The following is a 20,987-nucleotide window of genomic DNA, read 5'->3' on the forward strand; positions in this document are numbered from 1 at the left end:
TCTACTCATTCCTTCCCACTTAGATTCTGACTTCTGCGGTTCCACCCTTGTTCAGCCATCCCACCTTCCAAACATCATTGACTCCCGCGGCATCGCTGGTCTTTCGGCAGCATTCGTTTGGAGCGTGGTGACCGCTGACCCATTTCTCCAGCTTTTATCTCGGCGCCCTCCCCTTCACAGATGGGCACGCCAAAAATACTCCTTACAAGACGAGTCCTGGTAAGCACCGCATTCGTCGGCGTCGGTGGTATAGTGGTTAGCATAGCTGCCTTCCAAGCAGTTGACCCGGGTTCGATTCCCGGCCGACGCATGCTTCTTTTTCTTCTCGGTGGTTAGGATTTCATTCTGTGACTGGATGTAGAAAATGCGCGCCAGGATTTCGCTTCCATTTCCCCTTGTTTATGTGGAGTTCGCGCGACTTGCTTGAGATCATAAGAGAGCCAAAACGACAAAAGAAGAAAAAAAAAGGACATAAGATGCACGGTGTCGTTTTCGCGCGAATAGAGAACAATGAATCAGTACAAACTTCACCACTGACAGGTATTCTTCGTGCCACACAATGTAGACAATTCATAACGCACTGGTATCGAGTTTAGAAGCTTGCCGACGTATGATGTGAATGAAGTCAGGCGCACGCTTTCTCAGATGGTAAACGTGATGCTGGCTGCCACACGGATATAAGCTGGCTCGGGTTCACAGCTGCAATTCACTGTGATGTGTCCGAAAAAACTCGCGCTGTTTTTTTCCTTGTGTCCTTGCATAACGGGGCTGAGTATTTGCGCGTCTTTCAACCTACATGCCATATGGTTTTGGGAGAAAAAAAAGACCATATCGTTTTCTAAGAACTACAGCATCATTGTGCACAGTAAGATGACTTTGCCCTGTTTTAAAAAGAAGCTTTGTGTGCATCTCTCATGGCGTATGTCGCGTCGAACACACACTGCAGGACAGCCAACGTTCTCTTACGATTATGATCGAGGATAAAGTGAGTGAAAAACGCGCATCCCATGGCCGTAATCGCACCTGCTTCCCTCGCGATATGAAGCTGACGTCTATCCGATTGCGGCATTACCACACACTCGAAGCACTTTTGAATGTGAGAGTGGTGCGTGTACGTGCAAAATAACAGAGAGCAGTCATGCACTCCTGCATGTAACAACGACACTGGATGAATGCGAAGACTTCTTCGAGCGAAATCAAATTGCGAAGGGTCAGTTCACTGCGACCAAAGTCTAAACTGCGTGCGAGTTAGTCAAACCTGAACTAGTCCAAGTCAATCGTCTGGGAATGAAAGTACACACTCATGTGCCAACAAAGGAATCCCTCGCGAAAAAACTTTGCGTTCAACTATCGTTCTTGTTAAAAAGAGGGGAGCATGCTTTTTGTGCTATATACACACTAAACATGTTCTTCAGTCAATATTAAATCTGCCTTTTGCTAGTTCACCTGCAAGGCATCCATATTTTCATTCTTGCAACATTTTGCTTGAATGCGACGTTCCAAACTGCCAACGTTGATAGTTCCAAACCTTGACAGTAATCGCCATATTGGAAGTTTCACATTACAAACTTTATTTGTACTCAAGTGTATAAACAAGCCCTGCTGCTTTAATTTGAGCCGAAACTCACTAACAGCTGAAATGCATACAGGGCAGATAGAGATCAGAACGTTTATGCGAAAGCACGCGATATGTAAGGCAGAACAAAGACCGCGCAGATGAAAATACAGATGTACAATCCTGTATTTGTCCCGAACTGCCTATAGCGGCACCAGACTCATCACAAATGTTTTGCGCGCGACAGCATGCGTGCCTATCCTACCAGTTCCAGGTGCCTTTGCGACTTCTAGGATTCCTGCCTTGTTCTGCCTCCACGTTTTCCAAGCATCACTGGCTCCTTCTAGCAGTGTTTAAATTCCTGCAGAGCTGGTTCCGCGCGTGCCGACCACTGACCTATTTCCGTAGCTTCCTTCTAGCGCCCTCCTCTCAACAGATGGACACGCCAAAGATACTCCATACAAGATGCGCTCCGGGAAATGACGGGACCGCGGCGTCGGTGGTATAGTGGTTAGCATAGCTGCCTTCCAAGCAGTTGACCCGGGTTCGATTCCCGGCCGGCGCACGCTTTTGTTATTTTTTCGTTCTTGTTTAGTAATTAAACAAATATGCGGGTTTTGCGTGCGAAGCTAACGCTCAGCTGTAAGGCGAGCCGTAGTGTAGGGGTCTCCGGATCAATTTCGACCATGTGGGGCTCTTTAACGTGCGCTGAAATTAAAATACACGCAATTTTTCGCTATTGGCCTCCATCAGAACAGCCGCCACCGCGGCCGTCACCGTACCCGCGTCCTTGGGCTTCAAAGCACGACGTCTTAGCCATAACGGTGTATAGTGGGCCGCTCGAGGCTTTGTCCTTAAAACAAAAACAATCAGTGCAGCCGTGTCGATCAAGTGCTCTGCTCCGGTAGAAACTGCGGCGTTAATTTCGGTATTCCCTGATATGAAAATCAATTTCGCTCGCGAAAGCTCAGTGCGCAGGAGAACCCGGAACCATGAACTCATCCGAATGGCAGGCACCCAAGCAGGTTATACGTGCCTCAGATTGTGTGGCATCACACACAAAATAATGCGCTTGGTTAATGTATCTTGAACTGTACGGTATTCAAGAATGGGAAGTGCGTTAAAAGTAAAATAAAGAAAAGTAAATACCTGAACAGGCTAACTTAGCATAATACGGAATGTTGCATGTTAAAGCCCAAATGGCGGCAATACCGCAGCTTCACTGAAACGATGCCTTCTCTAATCCCTAAATTTTTTTTTGTCTGAAAACGTAGCGTTTCCCGGAACAATGCCTACTCATTGCAAGCGAAGCTTAGTGCGTCGCAGAACAGTGTACCTAAACAACGGACGCAGCTGGCCTCAGACGTCCAACGAAAATAGACCGGAAGATCTCGGAAGCGTTGTTTACTTGTGCGCGGAGAAACGGCAACTCGCTGGAAATTTTTCTGCGTTGATCCAGCTGTGCCGACACCCAGGTGTACAGTTAAGTGTATCAGCACGTCACGATGCAGAGATGCGGCGAACCAAGCGATATTTCGTTCTGAGACAGGAACATTCCCACCACTTCCGGTATACGATGCAGAACGACAACAGAACACTTTGGTATGCTGCGCCCATCCCCCCAAACTGACCTAAAAGATACCAAACCACCCCTATTTATGAAAACAATATTCAGAATTGAGCTGAAGGAGCATCCTGCAGTAACAAAATCACATATCTTTGGGGAAAACCTCAATGCTGCGCTTGAACCCAGAACAGTCGCGCTAAAACCTGCTAAATCTCTTAGTCTATTAACGTTGAACAACGCGTTTGTAGCAAGTGTTCAGCAGAATAGAACGGGAGTTCTAAGCCAATCAGTAGACAGCACTGGTGTCGCGAAGTAAATGCCGTGCTTGCGCAAGCGTGGGAAGAGAATGTAGCGCGAACAGAACGTGTATATTGTAAAGTGTAACGTGTGAAGTGGCAGCTGCCGTATATCCCCTTTAAAACGCTCAGAAGCTTTCCGACATGCTTAGATACTGGGACACAGAAAACGGCCTCAATCTACGGAAGGTTGCAGAAGCTCTCGCCACAAACGTCCTCGCCGCACAACTATGAGGATCTGATCAATTATGAGTAAGTTTGTAATAATACAAAAAAAACACCAACTTTGTGGTATACGTAAAATAACAGTTCGGAAAGTACGTAGCGAAGATAATATGACTGCGGGCTAGGAAACAGACAGTAAACCCTCACTATAACCAAGATCACGGGGCAGAAAACTGAGCTTGTTAGAAGGGATGCTTCGTTTAAAGCGGTCGAAATTTACTTCCAAGACTAGCCGCAACCATTTTTAATCGCCTCGCGAAAAGAAAGGCAGAGAGTCTGCCTACGCTTGTCATGTGGCTTAAGATTTGGGCGTGAAAGGTTACAGCTGCATGGTGGTGGTAAGTTCGAGCGAGAAGGCGACAGTGTCAGCGTTTAGTTATCGTCAGGGCCGGACTGAACTCTTTTGTTTTTATGTTCTTGCTTGGATATAAACATACAGACACAAGACTGTAGTTGAGTAAGGTATAGTTTGAGCTTAGAAAAAGGGATAAACAGATGGTACGGAGCTCACGGGGGGGACGCAAAACGATGTACAGGGCCCCAGACGCAGCCTAACCGTTTTTTGCGCATTCATCAGCTCACGGTGATCTTGCAGTGACCAGCTGGCCAATGTCGCCTCCCATGTCTCGGTAGAAGTTGAATACGTAATGTTTCAGTTGTTATCCATTGAGCATCGCCTTGCACATGGCTACATTGCGTGGAAGAGGGTAGATATTTCCCAGTGTTTCGCACAGCTTTGAATTCCCTTCGGATGTTTCTGACCAGACATTTATGCCCATCTAGATTTGTGAGTATACTGATGTATACGATAGGATTAGTATCGTTGCTATCGGGAGATGAAAGTCTGTTTAACCGAAGAAACTCGTGTTTCGTCTTCGTGGCATGTTTAACATATATACACCCGGCGTCAAACGTTTCCGGGACGCGATTTAGAAAATCCCAGTGGACTTCTCTGGCGCCTGGCCAAGCTCCCGCTATTCGCGTGGTAAAGATGCTCGAAGTGGGATGATTTGCTTGTGGAGGCAATTTCATCTGGCCACAGAGAAATTGACTTCAATTTTGGAAATGGCGCCCCGAAACTTTTAACGCTAGTTGAACGTGTGGTGTTTGCTTAGTATTTTTTATCATCTGCACGTTATGCTGCCACGCATATAAAGCGAAACTTAAGGATAAACATTTCAGGACCAACCTGGCTCATTTAGACTATGTGGCAATAAAATAAAAGTGGTCGGTGGAGTGTGCCCTGCCCTACTTCCCTCGTCGCCAACGTTCCCCGGTCTAATGTGGTAGCTGCCAATAAGGTAACTAAAGTATGTCTTTAGCGCAGCTGGTGGTTGTTATAATAAGGATTTTATTACGAAAAGCAGTAAAGTAACGTAGCGTGAAAGAACCTGTGTCTCTTTTGAGGACAGCAGTCTCATCGAAGCCCTAGGGAAGCCAAGAATTAAACAGAAATAAATAATTTTATAAATTATATGACAACACTATAAATAAAACAAACTATAACCGGAAACAAATATACAATATAACGTAATTCGAAATTTTCAAATAGAAATACTAAATAAACGTAGGCATTCATTAGGGGGAAACGGTGGGCAGAGGATGCCCGATTTGCCGACTTCCATCGGCAGCCTGAGTAAGGTGCGGTAGGCTTCACACTTCAAGCACTTCAAACACACTTCAAACACTGTAGGTGGTATCCTGCAACGTGCGGGAAAAAATGCAGCGGCCGAGTTGCAGCAGGGAACAAATGCGAAGACACCGTCGACGAGCCGAGCTTGATGAGCAGGGAACAAGCAGGCGGGTATATTGCGCGGAGTGAGCGAAATCCTTCTCGGCGACATCACACAACTGGGCGCTCACAGCACAGGATCCAAAGTCAGGGTAGATGGGCCAGAGTGTGCGAAGTTCTCGACGAGAGCCGGAGAATCGCGTCCGAACACTACGGACGGCAGCAACAGAACTGACCCAAAGCACAGCTGGTCGCCTGCGCACACCACGCGTGCTGCTCTTATTTTGCTCCATGCGTGCGCGCCGACCTATTTTTCACTTCTCCTCGCATATACGGCGCCCTCTCAAGCGCAGACCACAGGCCTTTGGCGTATGCGACGAGATGCGCTGCGAAACAGTCCTTGACCGTCGGCGTCGGTGGTATAGTGGTTAGCATAGCTGCCTTCCAAGCAGTTGACCCGGGTTCGATTCCCGGGCGACGCATCGTTTTCTTTTTGTACTTACCGCAGCTACATTAAAATTTTACATGGCTAACGAACCGGGTTAGTCGTTGGTTGTTCTCCTTGGGACTTTATAGTGATTTTAACAACGCTTTGTTGGCAGCTTTCAACGAACTTACAATTATATGTTCCGTAGAATCAGTAACTGCGCTTATTCAAGAAATACGTTTCAATAACCAGGTCATCAACATTATAATCAGACAACCTCTTTTCATTGATGTATGTAGGTCGTAAGTATATAAGTATCGCGCAATGGATCGTGTTACTACCAATTTATTGAGCTTTTGCTGTTGCGAAAATTACTGCTTTAGGCACGAAAACCTTTCTTTAACAAACTGGAGTATCGGAGCCTGTACCACTTGCGCCTAGCTAGGGAAACCTTTATAGCTGATGGTCTGTATACATTCGGGGCCAAGCACTTCTAAACCAGCTAAATGTGGCTAGATGGCCCCATGGCCAAAGGTAGATAGTCATATATTGCAGTTTAACCAGCTGTGGGAGTTTTAAAGACGATAGTCTTTCTTGGGCTACTTAAACCCAGATATGTTGGTCTGTCTGTATGTCTGTCCGTTTTTCTGTCTGTGACTCGATTCAGCCACCCGGCCAAAGCAAAACAACGCCTGCGCAATAGTCTTATATAGTCACAGCTAAATCTACCCGTCTATGTCCGGTGTAATGTTCATACTTGTCAACATTGTCGAATAAGAACAAGACATTACGCAAATATGAGACAACAAATCAATACAGAAGTGATATTTGCAGTGTTCCTTTATGAAAAAATCAAACATGCTTGACTTTTGCGAAATTAAATACTTCATCAACTGCAGAAAAAGAATTCACTCCGCCGTCGCCTGCTGTCGCCCGCGCCACTACAGCTTCTGGCGCCATTTTAAGAAATCAACCGGCAACAGTTACGAAAGGTTCCACTAGGTAGGTTCCACGTTCTGCTTGCAACGCACGTGGGGTAGGGAAACGCGGTTCTATAAACGTTGAAGTAGGGCGCCTTGATTCACGCGCGTCTTCTCCGTACGACCATGGCATCGAGACACCCGGTTTGGAGCAGTGGAACGCGGGAAATTTAAAATGATTTAAGCAAACCTTTGGCGCCTTTACCTTGGGACTAGCGCGACGCAAGAGGAACAACATGAGAGGTGAGCGGGAAAGCGAAGGGAGGCATTTACTTGGCAAAAGTCAATAAAGACTATCGTCTTTTGACGACATTTGCAACGAAAGAAGCAGATACGCGGCCAATTTTTTTTTGTTCCAATTGATGATGGTGGTGGTGGTTGCCTTGAACTGGTTGGTACGTACCTACCCTGGGGATTGACCAGGGACCCAGCGTTGATTATGCTCGAGCCTAAAGGACAAAAAAATTCTCGTTTTACGGGAGTCTTTCTACGTGCTTTCAAGGCAGAATTTGGCCATTATCATTAACAACTGCTTTATTGCTAGAACGCATTTAAGGCTTTTTCTTCGCCTACGTTTTCTTTTTCTTTTGGCACGAAAAAATTCAAAGCAATTTTTTTTTATACACTGTGGTTGCATCTCTTTTTCACTTTCACCCGCCGTGGTGACTCAGTGGCTAAGGAATTGTGTTGCTGAGCACAACAACACGGGTTCGATTTCCGGCCGCGGAGGCCGCTTTTCTGATGGAGGCGAAAAGCAAAAACGCCGATGTGTACGAGATTTCGGTGCACGTTAGAGATCCCCAGTTGGTCGAAATAAATCCAAAGCCCTCCACTACGGCGCGCCTCATCGCCTTCGGTGCATCGGTGCGTTAAACCCTAAATCAATAAAGAAAAAAAACAGCCTCAGAAGCGAGGTGAGTTCCTATATGCTTTACGCATGTTTTCTCGTCGCTTCATGATACTTTTAATGAGGACACTATAGCTGCCTAGTTAGTACATGCGAGCGCGATGGAAATCGGTACCATTATCTGCTGCTCATATCTTGAACAGGGTTGATAAAGCTCTGAGCAGTGCCCCCCCAAAAAAGCGGTAGGGATGTCACGAGCAAGCCATCAATGCGTTTTATCGCTAAAGGATGCCGTAAGGAGCGCAACAACACGCGTTTCTGATCGCGCGCATAGTTTCTACTAGTCAAACAGCGGCGGGTTAAGTCGAGAGTGATAGCTGCGAGAGGCAATATAATGAGCACCACTGTATAGCATTCCGCTGCCCTTCGGATGATGTAACGCCCAGTAGGAAATGCCAGCAGAGCGACGTGAAAACATGTCAGCTATAGGGTGCCGGGCAGTGCAAAGAACGCCGCAGAACGGCACTGTTTGCACCAATTAGCACAAGTTTCTGCCTCCGTCCGGTTAAGCTACAGTAATATTGACTCACTATGCTCGATACCAACTTGCCCAAATTTTTACACTATCCAGTTATGCTTTAATCAAGTCTTATGCTCGATATCAACTCTGCCAACTTCCCACCTTGTACGGTTAAGCTCGAACCACTAGGCCCAATTTTCCGTTTTCTCAGATATTTTTTCTGCGTTGTGTCTCACAAGCATTTACAGTCCAGCGTATCTTGGTGATATGAATGTACAAGCGACAGTGGACTGATTAGCTCAATATCGGCTAAACGAAGCAGCTCTGAAGGGCAGGAGGCCGAACATTAATCTGTAAAAAGCAATGTGCGCGTTTGTTTTTCGACCCATGTTTGCACTACGAAGTTCGTTGTTCCGTAGAGGATAAGCTGCAAGCCAGAATCTGCATCTCTTTATTAACTCCGAAAGTTATACAAAACGAACGCGAAGTCCGCTAAATAGAAACGAATATTCTCTTGAAAAGGGGTATACGCAAAAAAGAAAAGCAGAGCGCCGATCACGCTTTCTGCAGCTCCTCTCTGCACATGCAAATCTTCTGCAACCTACTGTTCGGCAAGCACTTCGTCTGGTTGCTGTATCTGTCCAGCCGCTGCACCAAGTCCACACGTTTCTCCCACGAGGACTCGTTGAGCAGGACACCGTAAACCTCGAAGTGTGCCATCGGCACCGTGGTGATCACGACTCGGAGCACGACTTTTCCCGCCACCCGACCACCAAGGACAGATGCCTCATTGACGGCGTCAAGCTCCCATTTGACGCACTTTCCCGGGAAGTTTAACTGCGCGAGCGCATTTATGTAGGCGACGGCATACCGGCTGAACGACAGGGACACCTTGGAACTGTCGAGCTTTTCCCTCGCGTCCAGGCATGCGCAGAACTCGTGTCCAATAAACGCGTCCGCGCAGGTCCTCTCCGACGGGATTCTACCGAACAAGTTTAGGCCCTTGTCGGTAGGCAAAGAATGGAGATCGGGCAGGCCGGACAGGGAGAGCAGCGTCGCGTGGAGATCGTAATGGGTGATCAGGCGACGCTGGTTGACCTGCAGTTGAGTGGCAGCTTTCGGGTGGGCCGCTAGAAATCGTTCTGGCAGCGCCAAAAAACAGAAAGGATTCTTGTCTTCGTAGCGACCGATCTCGGCCATCCTGTAAGGACCGATGCGGGGACCGTGGTCGCTCAGGAACAGAAGCGCCGTATCGTTTAGGACGCCGGAAGTGTAAAGTTCCCGAAGGAAGGACGCGAGCATTGCATCCAGTATCTTTAGTCCCTTCATGTGATTGTGCGTCAGGTCGGACAGCCATACGAAGGAGAACATTGATCTGCCGCGGTTATACTTTAGCACGTCCTTTAGGTAATCGATGAACACTGCCGTCTTCAAGCGAGAGCCGGCGCAGTATCTATCATCGCCGTTTCCGTCCAGCAGCCGTAGAACAGGGACGGGATAGTAGTCAGCCGGTGGGGCACTCAGGAATCCGGTAAAGTTCGGGTACGTGAACAGGCTGTAGTGCGGCATCTCTTCTAGGTAGAGCGTCCTGTAACCTTTTCGCCTGTACGGAGTCCAGAGTAACGGGAAATCGTCGAACGAGCCCAGCCGCGTGTACAGACTCTCGGCCTCAGCGGCGGACAGGCCAGTTAGCAAAGGCATCAGGTTGGGGAAGGAACTGTCGCCGACCTTGTTCAAGCCAACAAACTCGAAGGCGTTCAGTTCCTCGGCTAGGTACCTACGTGTCTCCTCCATGTGACGGTGGAAGTTCATACGCGACGTCGAGTCTATGCCCAGAATGAGGACGCTCAATGAGGAGCTGTTTCGTCGAGGAATTTGGCGTTGTCTCAAGTCGACTGGGTGGCGTCGCCGAGGGATAAGGAAATGTTCAGTGAAAAGAGGCTTCCCGCTAGCCTGGCACGATACCTCCACAAACTCCCCGTTCAATGTCCTATTAAAGTGGAGGGGCGTTGCCTGTCCGAACGAAATGGTGGCGTCAGGAACGGTTGCGTGGATGTCTCGAAACACTTCGCGGTATTGGCAGCTGAATTCTTGCTCGGAAACATTGTAGCCGCGTCTCAGAGCCCCTGTGTCCAGAATTACTCGGTCCAGTTTTTGGATGAGGACCGTGGGTGTGCGGGAGGCGCAGGCGTTTTGGTACGGTGCGTCCTTGATGAACGCCCTCTTGATGGTCCAGTGGTGGGGGTCGTACAGCGGCATGGAACAGCCCAATGTCTCCAGGAGGTGTCCCTTGGAATGCAGCGTCATGTTCCTTAGCACGGGTCTAAGAAAGCGCACTTCTAACACGATGACTTTGTAGACAGATAGGAGACAGATGAGGAACAAAAAGGTTTTCTTTGTAAACCGTCGCACTAAGGGGGAGAACATGGTCTGATTTGGTGCCAGAGCTGTGGCCCACACCCACTCAGAGGGATTGGCCAGGAAGAGGGCACTTAACGAGGTGTTGTTTTGGGATTTTCTGGATGCGACTGTTTTGGGTTACCTGCCACCCGGGGGCTACGGCGTGGCTACGTCAACGGCGCCCAGTGGAATAAACGAGTGGGGGTTTTGTTTAAGGCGATATGTACTTCCTCCACAAATTAGTGCGTTTTAGAAATACACGTTCGCTCCCGGTTCGCGGAGGAAGGCCTAAAGGACATCGAGGGGGGGAGGGGGGCGGCGGGGGTCCACAGGGCCACCGCTGGAGGTGAGGGGGTTTTCCCTGAATATTGTAGTGACGGGTACGACGGCCCACAAGAAATTACACGAAAGGAAGGAATACACAAGGAATGGTATCCGCAATTAAAGAGTGAAAACTTGGTTCGTTGGTAACCTCGAATTATAGCACACACCCACGTGGGGGATTGACAAAGAAGCTGTCTGTAAAGTTTGGGCGGGGGAGGGGGGGGGGGGCAGCTTTATTTTAAAAAGAAAATCAAGTCAGAATAAAAGTCTTGGAATCGCCTTGGAAGTCTTGGAAATGTTGGAACAATTGAGCAAAAAATGATCGATACAGAAAGAGCTATCTTGCGGGGCAGCCAACCTGTCGCCGCAACAAAGGAATGAAAGGGGAGGAAAACATCTCCGTGGCAAACTCCCATAAATGAAGCACCCAGGAAAAGGTGAACTGTACTAAATAACAGGAGATTAAGCCGAATAAAAGTATTTGCAAGGTGTGTGGGTCATATCGAGGAAGAGCTGCGGCAATTTAGGAGCAGCAAGTGTTCCATGGTTTCCTGAGCTTTGCAGAAAGCACATTGAGCAGACGAAGTCTCAACAGATATGCGTAGATAAAATGATGATGATAATAATTTGAGCGTTACCTCGCATTTACACGAATCAGAGAATTTTGGCTTCCGTAAATGATCGAGGTGAATGTAAGCAGGACGTTCCTCGGTAGAAATTGTCTGGACTCCGGCGCACGCTGGCCTCGCTGGTAATGAGGCTGCCCACAATACGGCTCGAGGGCTCACAATCCGAGCCGGAGCCAGCCTCGAACCCTATCACGGGGCCAGATCCGCCAGAGATAGACTCCTTACGTACAAAGAAATAGCCGCTCATTACCGCCTCGACCGCCGTAGGTACCCCCCGGCTCACGCCAACCTTACTATTTCGGAAGAACACACGTGGCGTCTCCTTCAGACGAACACGTTCCCTAATCCCGCTATACTTCACCGAATACAACCTTCATTGTACCCTTCCCCAGAATGCCTTGCATGTGGCGCTCTCGCTACCCTTCCCCACATCTGGGGGTGCCCGAAAGATCCCTTTCTCCTAATTTCCTGTGATGAGCAGTGGGAGCTCGAGGCGCTAGGGAGCTCAGATATAGAGGTAGAAACCTCCTTGGTCACCAGAGCTGCCGATGTCGCCGCCCGGCACAAGCCAGCGGCCACAACCGCCCCCTGAGCCACATAAAGCTCAATAAAAATGTTTTCTCTCTCTCTTAACGGGGAGAGTCTCACATGATGACGATTATGACGCCGTCAAAGTTTTGGCACTACCCACAAGGGTTTGGCCTGGGCTAAATTAATTATTGTAATTCGATGGGACTTTCAAATACAAATTTATTTCCTGAAAGAATAAGGCCGTGAAATTAATGTTGGCTATGACTGAAATCCCAATTATCCATAAATACGCAACCGTTAGCTATTCAAACGATTAACAGCGGATAGGTAAGCTTGAGTGCAATTTTAAACATTCCTTTTTGTGTACCTCAGATTTGCTGCCCTAATAGATAATATAAGTGGAACCGATAGGTTCAACCCTATACACTCAACTTAGTGGCTCCTTCAAAAGCAGGTGCCTAGCTGCCGAGAAGCGGCAACAGGTAAGAAAAAAAATGTTCATGAAAAGTCAGCATCATTCTTCTTTGCTTCTTTTTGTCTACCACTACTTATTACTTTTACATAAGTGCACAGCAGTAAATAGAGGTATTTCCCAATGGTTCAACGAGAGGCTAATAATTATACCTTGACAACACGTCTTCAATTGGCCTCATAACAATTAAGCGGTGCACGAAAGCGTCCGCATTATGTCATTTTTTTTCCTCCTCCGTATCTATGTTTTAAAACATCTATTTCCATTAGTTTGTGTACAATTTTCCCGTGGTTTAAATGACCAGTTGGAAAATGGCGCTATAAAAAACCAATTATTTTGCTAGCTTAGGTTCTTTATTTTATATTCGTTTCTTTCTACACTTTTGCTCGTAGACGCGAATTGAATTTGTTGCCAGCACCAGCACGAAATTCAGCAAAATATGTTGTCATGACACTGCCTTAGTGGAAGCTGATGAACATCTTTGTTTATCATACTTTCAAAAGTGGAAAAAATAATTAGACTGCATCCTTTAAAAGTCGAAGTGGTTGGTTTAGATTCTGCTGTTTGCCGTCCTTGTGTTTCTCGTAGTTTCCCCAACTGGTTGACGCTCCCCCCCCCCCCCTCCTTCCTGAGAACAAGAAACGTACCCCAAAAAATCCAAAATAACTTCATCATACATATCAAGTGCTTTGTAAACGCACAGATTGCATAAGAGAGAGAGAGAAATAAACGTTTAATAAAAACGAGCAAATTTGGTGCTAGATGGCAGGGGCACCAGCCCTGTGGTGGGCATCCTTAGTCCTGGATGCCCTGGTCCTGACTGGCTTCCCGGACTCTAGCGACGACTTCTTGTTACGCCTCAAGGTCTGAGCTGGTCAGCCGGTCCACCCACTGCTCGTAAGTAGGGTTGGGGATTGGAGATAAAGACGGGGATGTCTCGCATTCCCATACCAGGTGGTATAGGGTGCCAGGGGATGGGCAGTAGGCACAGGTCGTGTAGTATTGGGTAGGGTATATTTTGTGGAGGAGTGTACGGTGGGGGTAAGAGTTAGTTTGTAGCCTTCGGAGGGTAGTGGCTTCGAGACGACTAAGGCGAGGGTGAGGGGAAGGATATCTGCGGCGGCTGAGGCATAAGAGTAGATAGCAAAATATGTAATGAACGGGAGTGGTGTAATGCACTCCAGCCGTTTATTGAAAGTTGGCGCGCTAAACCGGAGAATGGTTCTCAGCAGTTGAGTTGTGTCACCTTCGTATACGTTCTGTTACGAGCGCTGTTACCCCATGTTCTGATAATGAAGCAGCCAGCCCACTGGCTCCCCACCCTAAGGTGAGTTAGGCTAGGCTACTTTGAGATTGCGGCTATGAGCTACTGTGCTATCCCTAAAAATCACAAAGGTTCGTTTTCAGTGTATCATTTATAACTAAAAACAGGAACACGGCAAAACAGTTACTTCGAGTTCCTTAAGTGTTACAACTGCTGGTTGCTCTAAAAAAATAACGGGCATAACTTATCTATACTCAAATCTTGATGTCCTTTATTATTCGATCTGACGCGGAGGCTCAGTGGTTAAGGCGTTGTGCGGCTGCGCCCAAGAGCGCGGGTTGAATGGCAAAAGCGGTGGCTGCCGTTCAGACGGAGGCGAGAACCGAAAACGCTCCTGTGTCGAGATTTCGGCGCACGCTACAGATCCCCAGGTGGTCAAAATTAATCCGGAGCCCTCCACTACAGCGCGTCTCACAGGCCATGTGGTGTTTCGGCGCGTTAAACCACACAATCAATAAATCCAGCGGAAGCGCAGTGGCTATTGCGCTTGCAGCTGAGCACAAGGGCACGGTCTTGACGCTGGCAGTACCGATCGTTTTTGTAAAGCAGGCAAAAAAAAAGCGGTAACGCCCGGGTTGAAAAATTGGGGCCCTCATTATTGAAACTCTTGCAGTCAATAGTATTTCGTGGCTCTCCACTACCAAGCCCATTGTCACCTTGGCGTAGCTTCGTTGCGTAAAACATAAATTTAAATGCTCGCTTCGAAGAATGTGAGTACTTTTTACAAGCTTTTACTTTAAAGTGAAGCTTTATATGGCGAGGGGGAAGAAACATTTGGTGGTCCTGTGTGTGCATAAACCTCCTCCGGAACATTCGATAAGCAAACACGAAGAAACCATGTTCGAGAGGAGTCGCAAGGGTAGAGGGTGTGGCCGAGCTTCTCTCTATCGCTGCAGAGACGTGCACATGCGAGCTACTGCGTGGAGTACACATCAAGGTTTAGCGGCTGGCAAGGGCGGCAGGCGGTGAAAGACAGGCAGCTTACGGTCAGCCATGCCCCGAGCCGAAACGGGAATGAAAAAATACCACAATAACCCAACGCATTATGGGAAATAATTTAATGGACCACGAGGAATACCACGCCGGTAAGAAACAGCCGAATGTTACAGCTCCGCTGATCAACCGTGTGTTGGAAGTGCATGAGGACTTTCTCTTTCAGAAGCGGCTGCATCTCATTCACTCGCCTTGTCCCTCCATACGGCGTTGTTGTTGTCCGTCCACACCCCTCCCCCATTCTCCTCGCCGCGCGAGCTGCGCTCTCCGCCGCTCACCCCCTCCCCTCTCCGATAGCCAACACTCTCTCGCGAGGGGCATTGGATTGGATTCGATTGGATTGGATTGGCTTGACTTGCCTCGGATTTGGATTGGATTGGATTAAAGTGGATTGTGTTGGATTTTGTTGCGTCATAGCCGCGGCAGACGCACTGGCGCCGGTGAGTGCCCAGGTGAGAGCGAACACTCTCTCTCAACATCTGCGGGTGTGCGGCCCAGCGTGCTCTCACTCCACCGGTGGGCGGCGCTGCGCGCGGTGCTGCGCATGTGCACTACTCTCTCTCTCCGCGGTCTCCTCTCCTTCGGGCGCGCTGCGCATATCCTCGGTATTCAATTGCGTGAAATGCATGCAGGCAACCAAGTGTGCGCCGCCATATCTGTGGCCAAGCGTCTGTTGCTAGGCGACGTTGTGCGCACGGCCCGCAGATCAGGCACGCCTCTTCTCCGTGCAACCATGTGAGTGCGCCGTCACTCGTTACGCCGGTCTCCGCGGGATGGCGGCACTTGTCCAGTTAAGCACGACTGTGAAACGCATGACTGTGTTTCACGTTACGAACTCTTCGCCGAACACAAAGTATTGCGTCGAGTTCACTGTGAGTGCGATTAATAACATCTCTGTTGGCGCCACAGTTTAGAATCTGAATGGAACGGGGCAGATGACGCACGGCGGTGTCTTTTTTTTTTCTTCGGCGTGCGGCCGCAGTTGCCCAGGCTGCGCAGGGTGCGCCCTGCCCGTGGCGCATCGGCCATGTCTGTGGCCGTTTCTAGTGTTGCCAAGCGAAGAAATTGACCGCTAAACTCTTCAACGAATACCGTCTAACCGGTGTGCCGCTCTCCGGCGGCCTTTCGGTCGACGGTTGCTCTCCGCTTGAACCCCGCTCAGCGTCGCATCACACCAGGGTTCCCGCGAGAGGAGGTGGGCGTAATTTTTTCTATTGCTGATCGCAATGTTGCATGACTAGTGAATAGTTGTTCAGGCACTAAGTTCTATTTTTATTGCCGTGGTATGTCTCACACAAAATATAATAAAGCTAAAGAAATCTAAGAATATATATGAAATCAGCAATAATGATCTTTATCTATGACCAAAGTTTCATGACCATGGGTATAGCATTAACGAAAAAGTGTTTTCGGGGAGCATCACCCCTTAAGGACGTTGAATGGGGCTAGCTGGTGATGTTTCATATTGCGGAATATGTAGCCCAGTTAGATATGAAATCTGCCCTGAAGTTCTATTTTTGTTTCCGTGACAGGCCGACTATTTTTCCTCTCGTACCTGCAAACGCAAGTTTGTAACTTGTTGTTTTCAGTTTTGAAAAAAAGGTAATGTACAGTTCACCTTTCAATCGCTATATTTCTGTTTAAGAAACCAACACGAAAGGCACTGGTACCAAGTACCACTGCTTTACTCTAACCATGGGGTTGGTGGTTCTTGTATAATATCATCCACCAACAACACAGGAATCGAAGCATTTACTTTAGAACCATTTCCTTTTATTTCAGATACATTTTAGAGATGTGGCGCTCGTGGAAACATTTTTTAAAAAGTGCATTCATTTACAAGGTCTCGTAACAAGCATGCATAAATATTTCTTTTCGCCAACTATCAGAAATTGTAGAGTTATTGTACTTATGTGTTTTTTTTTTGGGCAAACAGCTTTTCGCATTGAATTTCAATCTTCATTCAAATACTTCAAAGCACCCCGGCTTCTAAAAGTGGTTCATCTTCGAAATGCCCCCTTTTACACAACTTTGGTAAGGCAGCTTTCGTTTGCGTAGTGGTACTTTTTGGTAACTCCACAGAGAAGATCGAAGATGAAATGGCAGTGGAGGCTTTCTTCTCGCAAGTGCATCTCTGCGATGAACAGCATACAGGCGTTTTCTGTGAAGAAGTAAAAACGTTTTGTTTTAGAAATTCCGGGCAATTCTACACATTTTCTTTACGGTTCGTTAAAATCTGCACAAAATGTCAGCACTGATGCTTTTTGTCAAAAAAGAGCGCAGAAGTAAAATGAAGAAATTTGAATGAATGAAAGTTATACAGAACAAAGTACTAATAACAACGTGCACAACAGTGTTAGTGACGACCCTTCTTTGCTAACGACATGTTCAATTTATTAATATATGCTGTTTTACGTTCTTCGCGAGTCACCACCTATTTAATCTCCAGCACAACATGTTTGGATCTTTTATATAACAGCTTAGAGGTGTTATGTGCAGTGTTTTCAGTGATTGGGCCCATATATACAAGTTATTATATTCTAGTAATATGTTGTTGCGGTGAGTAAATTTTTATGTACCTTCTTCTTGCCTAAAAACAGGTCGGTTATTTTTTCTACTTGTACCTCATGTTGCTTGCGTTTTCGGCAACCTTTACGGCATAGAATATCATGAGTATTACAACTCTTAAAAGCAACTATGTGACAATTATTTACGACTTTTGCAGAACCTTCCCGCAGCACGGATCCAAACGATTGAACTTCGTGTGTGCTTGTGAGATCGGATAAATCGCCGTAGGGCCTTCCGAAGAACGTTCTCTTTTAACCGCCATTTCCGACTTTTATGTGCAGAAGCATGTATTTTATTCTAGGTTTAGTCCTTAAATCTGGGCGCTTTCACGCCATGCAATGGATTTTTCTGCAGTTTTTATGTGTAGCATTCTTTCTTGAATACCTCCAGAGCCCCTACTGTATACACTGCTTCGCACAAAAAATGTACTTTTGGCGGAGTTAACTACATTACCCGCTGTAATCACGTAAGTTGAAATGAGGTGTCGAACCACATTAGAAAGTAAACAATATAAAGTAAAAAAAGCGAAAAAGAATGAAAGTTAAGCTACGAAATCAAAAATGTAGATCACAGATTTGTCCTTCCTCAAAAAACGTTGACCAAATTTACAAAGCCAGAAATATTTGACGGAGACCCGAATAAGAAATCGGTAAAACGCACCCTCCATATATCGCCTACATTTTCACACATTACATAAGGGGAGATTTGAGCCATTTAGTCGGTATAATGAGGTAAGTGTACAGATGCCGTCAAAAGTAATCGGAGCACGGGAACTGTAACCGAGCCGCGTAGGGGTGCCGTGTAGCTGCAACGGCTGCAAACAAAAGCAACAGAACGCGCATGCGCACCTGCCGTCGGTTATAGCCCACCTATACTTCTCAACCGACTTATTTTAACGCTTCTTCGAGCGACGGCGCCGATAGCAGATGTGGTATCTAGCAGAGTCGCTTACACATTTTCAGCGCACAAGAGCTTCTGAACAAGTCTTGAAATCGCAAGAATCTGAAGTGAAAAATTTTCTTTTCTAATATTTTTAGGTGGGTCTGCTAGCAGCGCCGACGCTGAGACCGGTATGCTGCGAAGAGCGCTCGAAACCCCATTATAAAAGTGGTTTAAGAAGTATAGCAGGGCAATCGGCGTCAGTAGGCACGCATGCGTGCTCTGCTGCTCTTGTTTACAGCTGGTGTAGCTACACGGCGATCATATGCAGTTCGGCCACAGTTCCCGTGCTACAATTACTTCTGACGGCACCTGTACATGATCGGCTGAAAGAAACAAAGGGAGACTTTGAAACAACGAAATAAACCCAACGTAATTGGCTAATTATAGTCACATCTGTATAAAAGAAACTTCTGATAAAGACCAGCGGTGTAAAAATGCTATGCAATATTGGCCAATTATCTGAATCTCTGCGGATTTTTTTTTTGTTTTATCTCATTTTATCTCGCAAAACAGTTCACTTCATAATACGTCGGATTTCTAGCAGAATAACCAATGTTTGAATATAGCATGAACGGTTTTGCACTACTTAAACTACAAATTTTTGCAACACTGTGCCTTACATCACAATTCTCGTGGGAGGCAAAAAATCTTTAACTTGTCCGTTGTGTAATCTCCGTATTTCTTTTTTTAGCGGCCAAGAAGTAACTGTTCTTCCTATGCCTCATTTTCGGTAGAGGTAAACTTCGATGGAGGGTAGTTACCGGATTATAAATCCCAGCTGGGAAGTATAGATGAAAAGTAATAAGGTTAACTGCGTGTGCAACTACTATAAAAAACTTTACAATCCCTTCCTGAAGAAAGTTGAGAGAGAAGAGCGAAAGCTTTCCGCCATCAAATCTGCGTCAGAACTGCGTCAGGAGCTTCGCTAAAAAGTGCGTCCAAACAATCGTCAAACCTTCAAAACCCGAAATCACAAATGAAGAACAAACTCATGCGACGATTTTTCGCGCACTAATTAAACACATCTATGAACAATAAAATGCATACCGTTACGTGGTTTATGAGATAAATGTACACTGCTGCACTCCTTAGTTATCGATGCGTGTATTGTCTTGTCAAGGACAAATCCTTCTCGTGATTTTTGAGTAACCCTTTTAACTCAATGCAAGCCTGCTTTTACGCACGCTCCGTGGGTCCAGAAATCTTATCAGAGCTTTTCCGTCGGCCAAGCGGTCTATGGATACATGCATTCGTTTTCTGACATGAGGCCATCGGTCCGCCAAAGAAAGCTCTCTCTTTAAAAAGAGTGGTAGGGTGCTAGGTACTTACCTCTGGATGGATGAGGAAAACTTGTTATCTTACAGATGCTGCAGTCAGTGTACAAAACACTAAACGGCTTCGGATTCTTACCTGCAAGGTATTTAGTGCAAAATAACAACACGGATGGCGACAGGACTCAGCTAAATATTTGGTTATTGAGGAGGCGTTCAATACAGAACAACACATTTTGGTTTCGGATCTCATCATAGGAAGCATGTTCCAAAAAGAGCTTTGTATACTTAATATGCGCGTAGTATATACCACTTACAAATATTGTTTCCTTGATGATTGTGAATGTCTATTGATTTTCATCAAAATAATCTAATAAGTGCTCAGTATTAATTCTCAAAGTATCCGAAGAGGTATCTGCCCTGCAGTGGGAGTGGACAGTCTGATTATGATGACGGTTACGTCTCAATAAAGTTCGTCTTTCTGGTTTGAAAAGTGATTTCGCCACCGCATTCCTTCTGAAATTAGGAGTTTCAAATGACTTTTTCTATCGAGTACTCGCTTATTGAATCTATCTAGAGTATCTCTTTTGAATTTCTATAAAAATAGTTCACAGAGGTTCAATAGAATCTCTATCCATTTTCCGTGAGTTCTCAAAGAAATTTTACTGAGTGCTTATGCAATAACACCACAATTGCTTTATCAATTCTTTACAATATTTACTGTGAAAATCCCTTCGTTTGGGGGTCGCTAAAGCATAGTAGCAATGTAACACCATGTTGTAGTCAGGAGAGTTCGGGCCAATGTCGAGCTATGATCAGGGCTGATTATTTACATTTGACCTACAAATGTCGCGGTTTGCTCTGGCCATGTCTTGCCCTAACTAGATCATCCAGGAGGATATGGCTTAGAGTCATATTTCTTACCTACGAAGTAGTCGCGAGAAATATATTGAAGAATGTTCCTTCGCGCATGAGCGTATGTCAGTAATCGTGGCGAAGTCCAAATAAGGAACTTAAGTTCTATGTCCCAAATTTATGTGCTTACGTAGCTAGTCATGACCACCAGACTCCTAAAAAATGTTCGACTAGAATGCATAGAATAGACCAAAAATCTGATTCACTGCAGTGATAGGGGACTTGAACAGTGTAATTTAATGGGAGGGTGGCTGTTAGGTAGAAACGTGGTAAGGTTTTTGGCCTTATTGGTTTGGCCTCATCAGGTTACGCAATCTTTCCCCAAACGAAACAGCAAAACTATAAAAAACAATCTTAGAAAATATCCGGCTTTATGCAACCATGATAGGCATAAATCTCTAGTTTCATTTCGGCCATGTATTCACAAACGTATACCATACCTTCTGGAGGAACGGATTCCAGCACGTTT

The 20,987-nt window shown here is 46.5% G+C and overlaps 1 protein-coding gene and 3 non-coding genes across 4 annotated transcripts; 3 read left to right on the forward strand and 1 right to left on the reverse strand.

Annotated features, from left to right (window-relative positions):
* Nucleotides 1-238: 238 nt before the first annotated feature.
* On the forward strand, nt 239-310 carry Trnag-ucc (transfer RNA glycine (anticodon UCC)). The gene has a single exon. It is a non-coding gene; the product is annotated as a tRNA-Gly (tRNA).
* A 1,738-nt stretch (nt 311-2,048) lies between these two features.
* On the forward strand, nt 2,049-2,120 carry Trnag-ucc (transfer RNA glycine (anticodon UCC)). The gene has a single exon. It is a non-coding gene; the product is annotated as a tRNA-Gly (tRNA).
* Nucleotides 2,121-5,785: 3,665 nt separating this feature from the next.
* Nucleotides 5,786-5,857, forward strand: Trnag-ucc (transfer RNA glycine (anticodon UCC)). The gene has a single exon. It is a non-coding gene; the product is annotated as a tRNA-Gly (tRNA).
* A 2,847-nt stretch (nt 5,858-8,704) lies between these two features.
* LOC144141873 (uncharacterized) lies at nt 8,705-10,456 on the reverse strand. The gene has a single exon (XM_077673350.1). It carries the CDS (start codon nt 10,454-10,456, stop codon nt 8,705-8,707), a length of 1,752 nt encoding a protein of 583 aa, XP_077529476.1.
* Nucleotides 10,457-20,987: the final 10,531 nt, after the last annotated feature.

The sequence above is a fragment of the Haemaphysalis longicornis genome, unplaced genomic scaffold, assembly GCF_048455015.1.
Source record: "Haemaphysalis longicornis isolate Haplotype H1 unplaced genomic scaffold, Haemaphysalis longicornis Haplotype H1 scaffold_6, whole genome shotgun sequence".
Lineage (NCBI taxonomy): Eukaryota > Metazoa > Arthropoda > Arachnida > Ixodida > Ixodidae > Haemaphysalis > Haemaphysalis longicornis.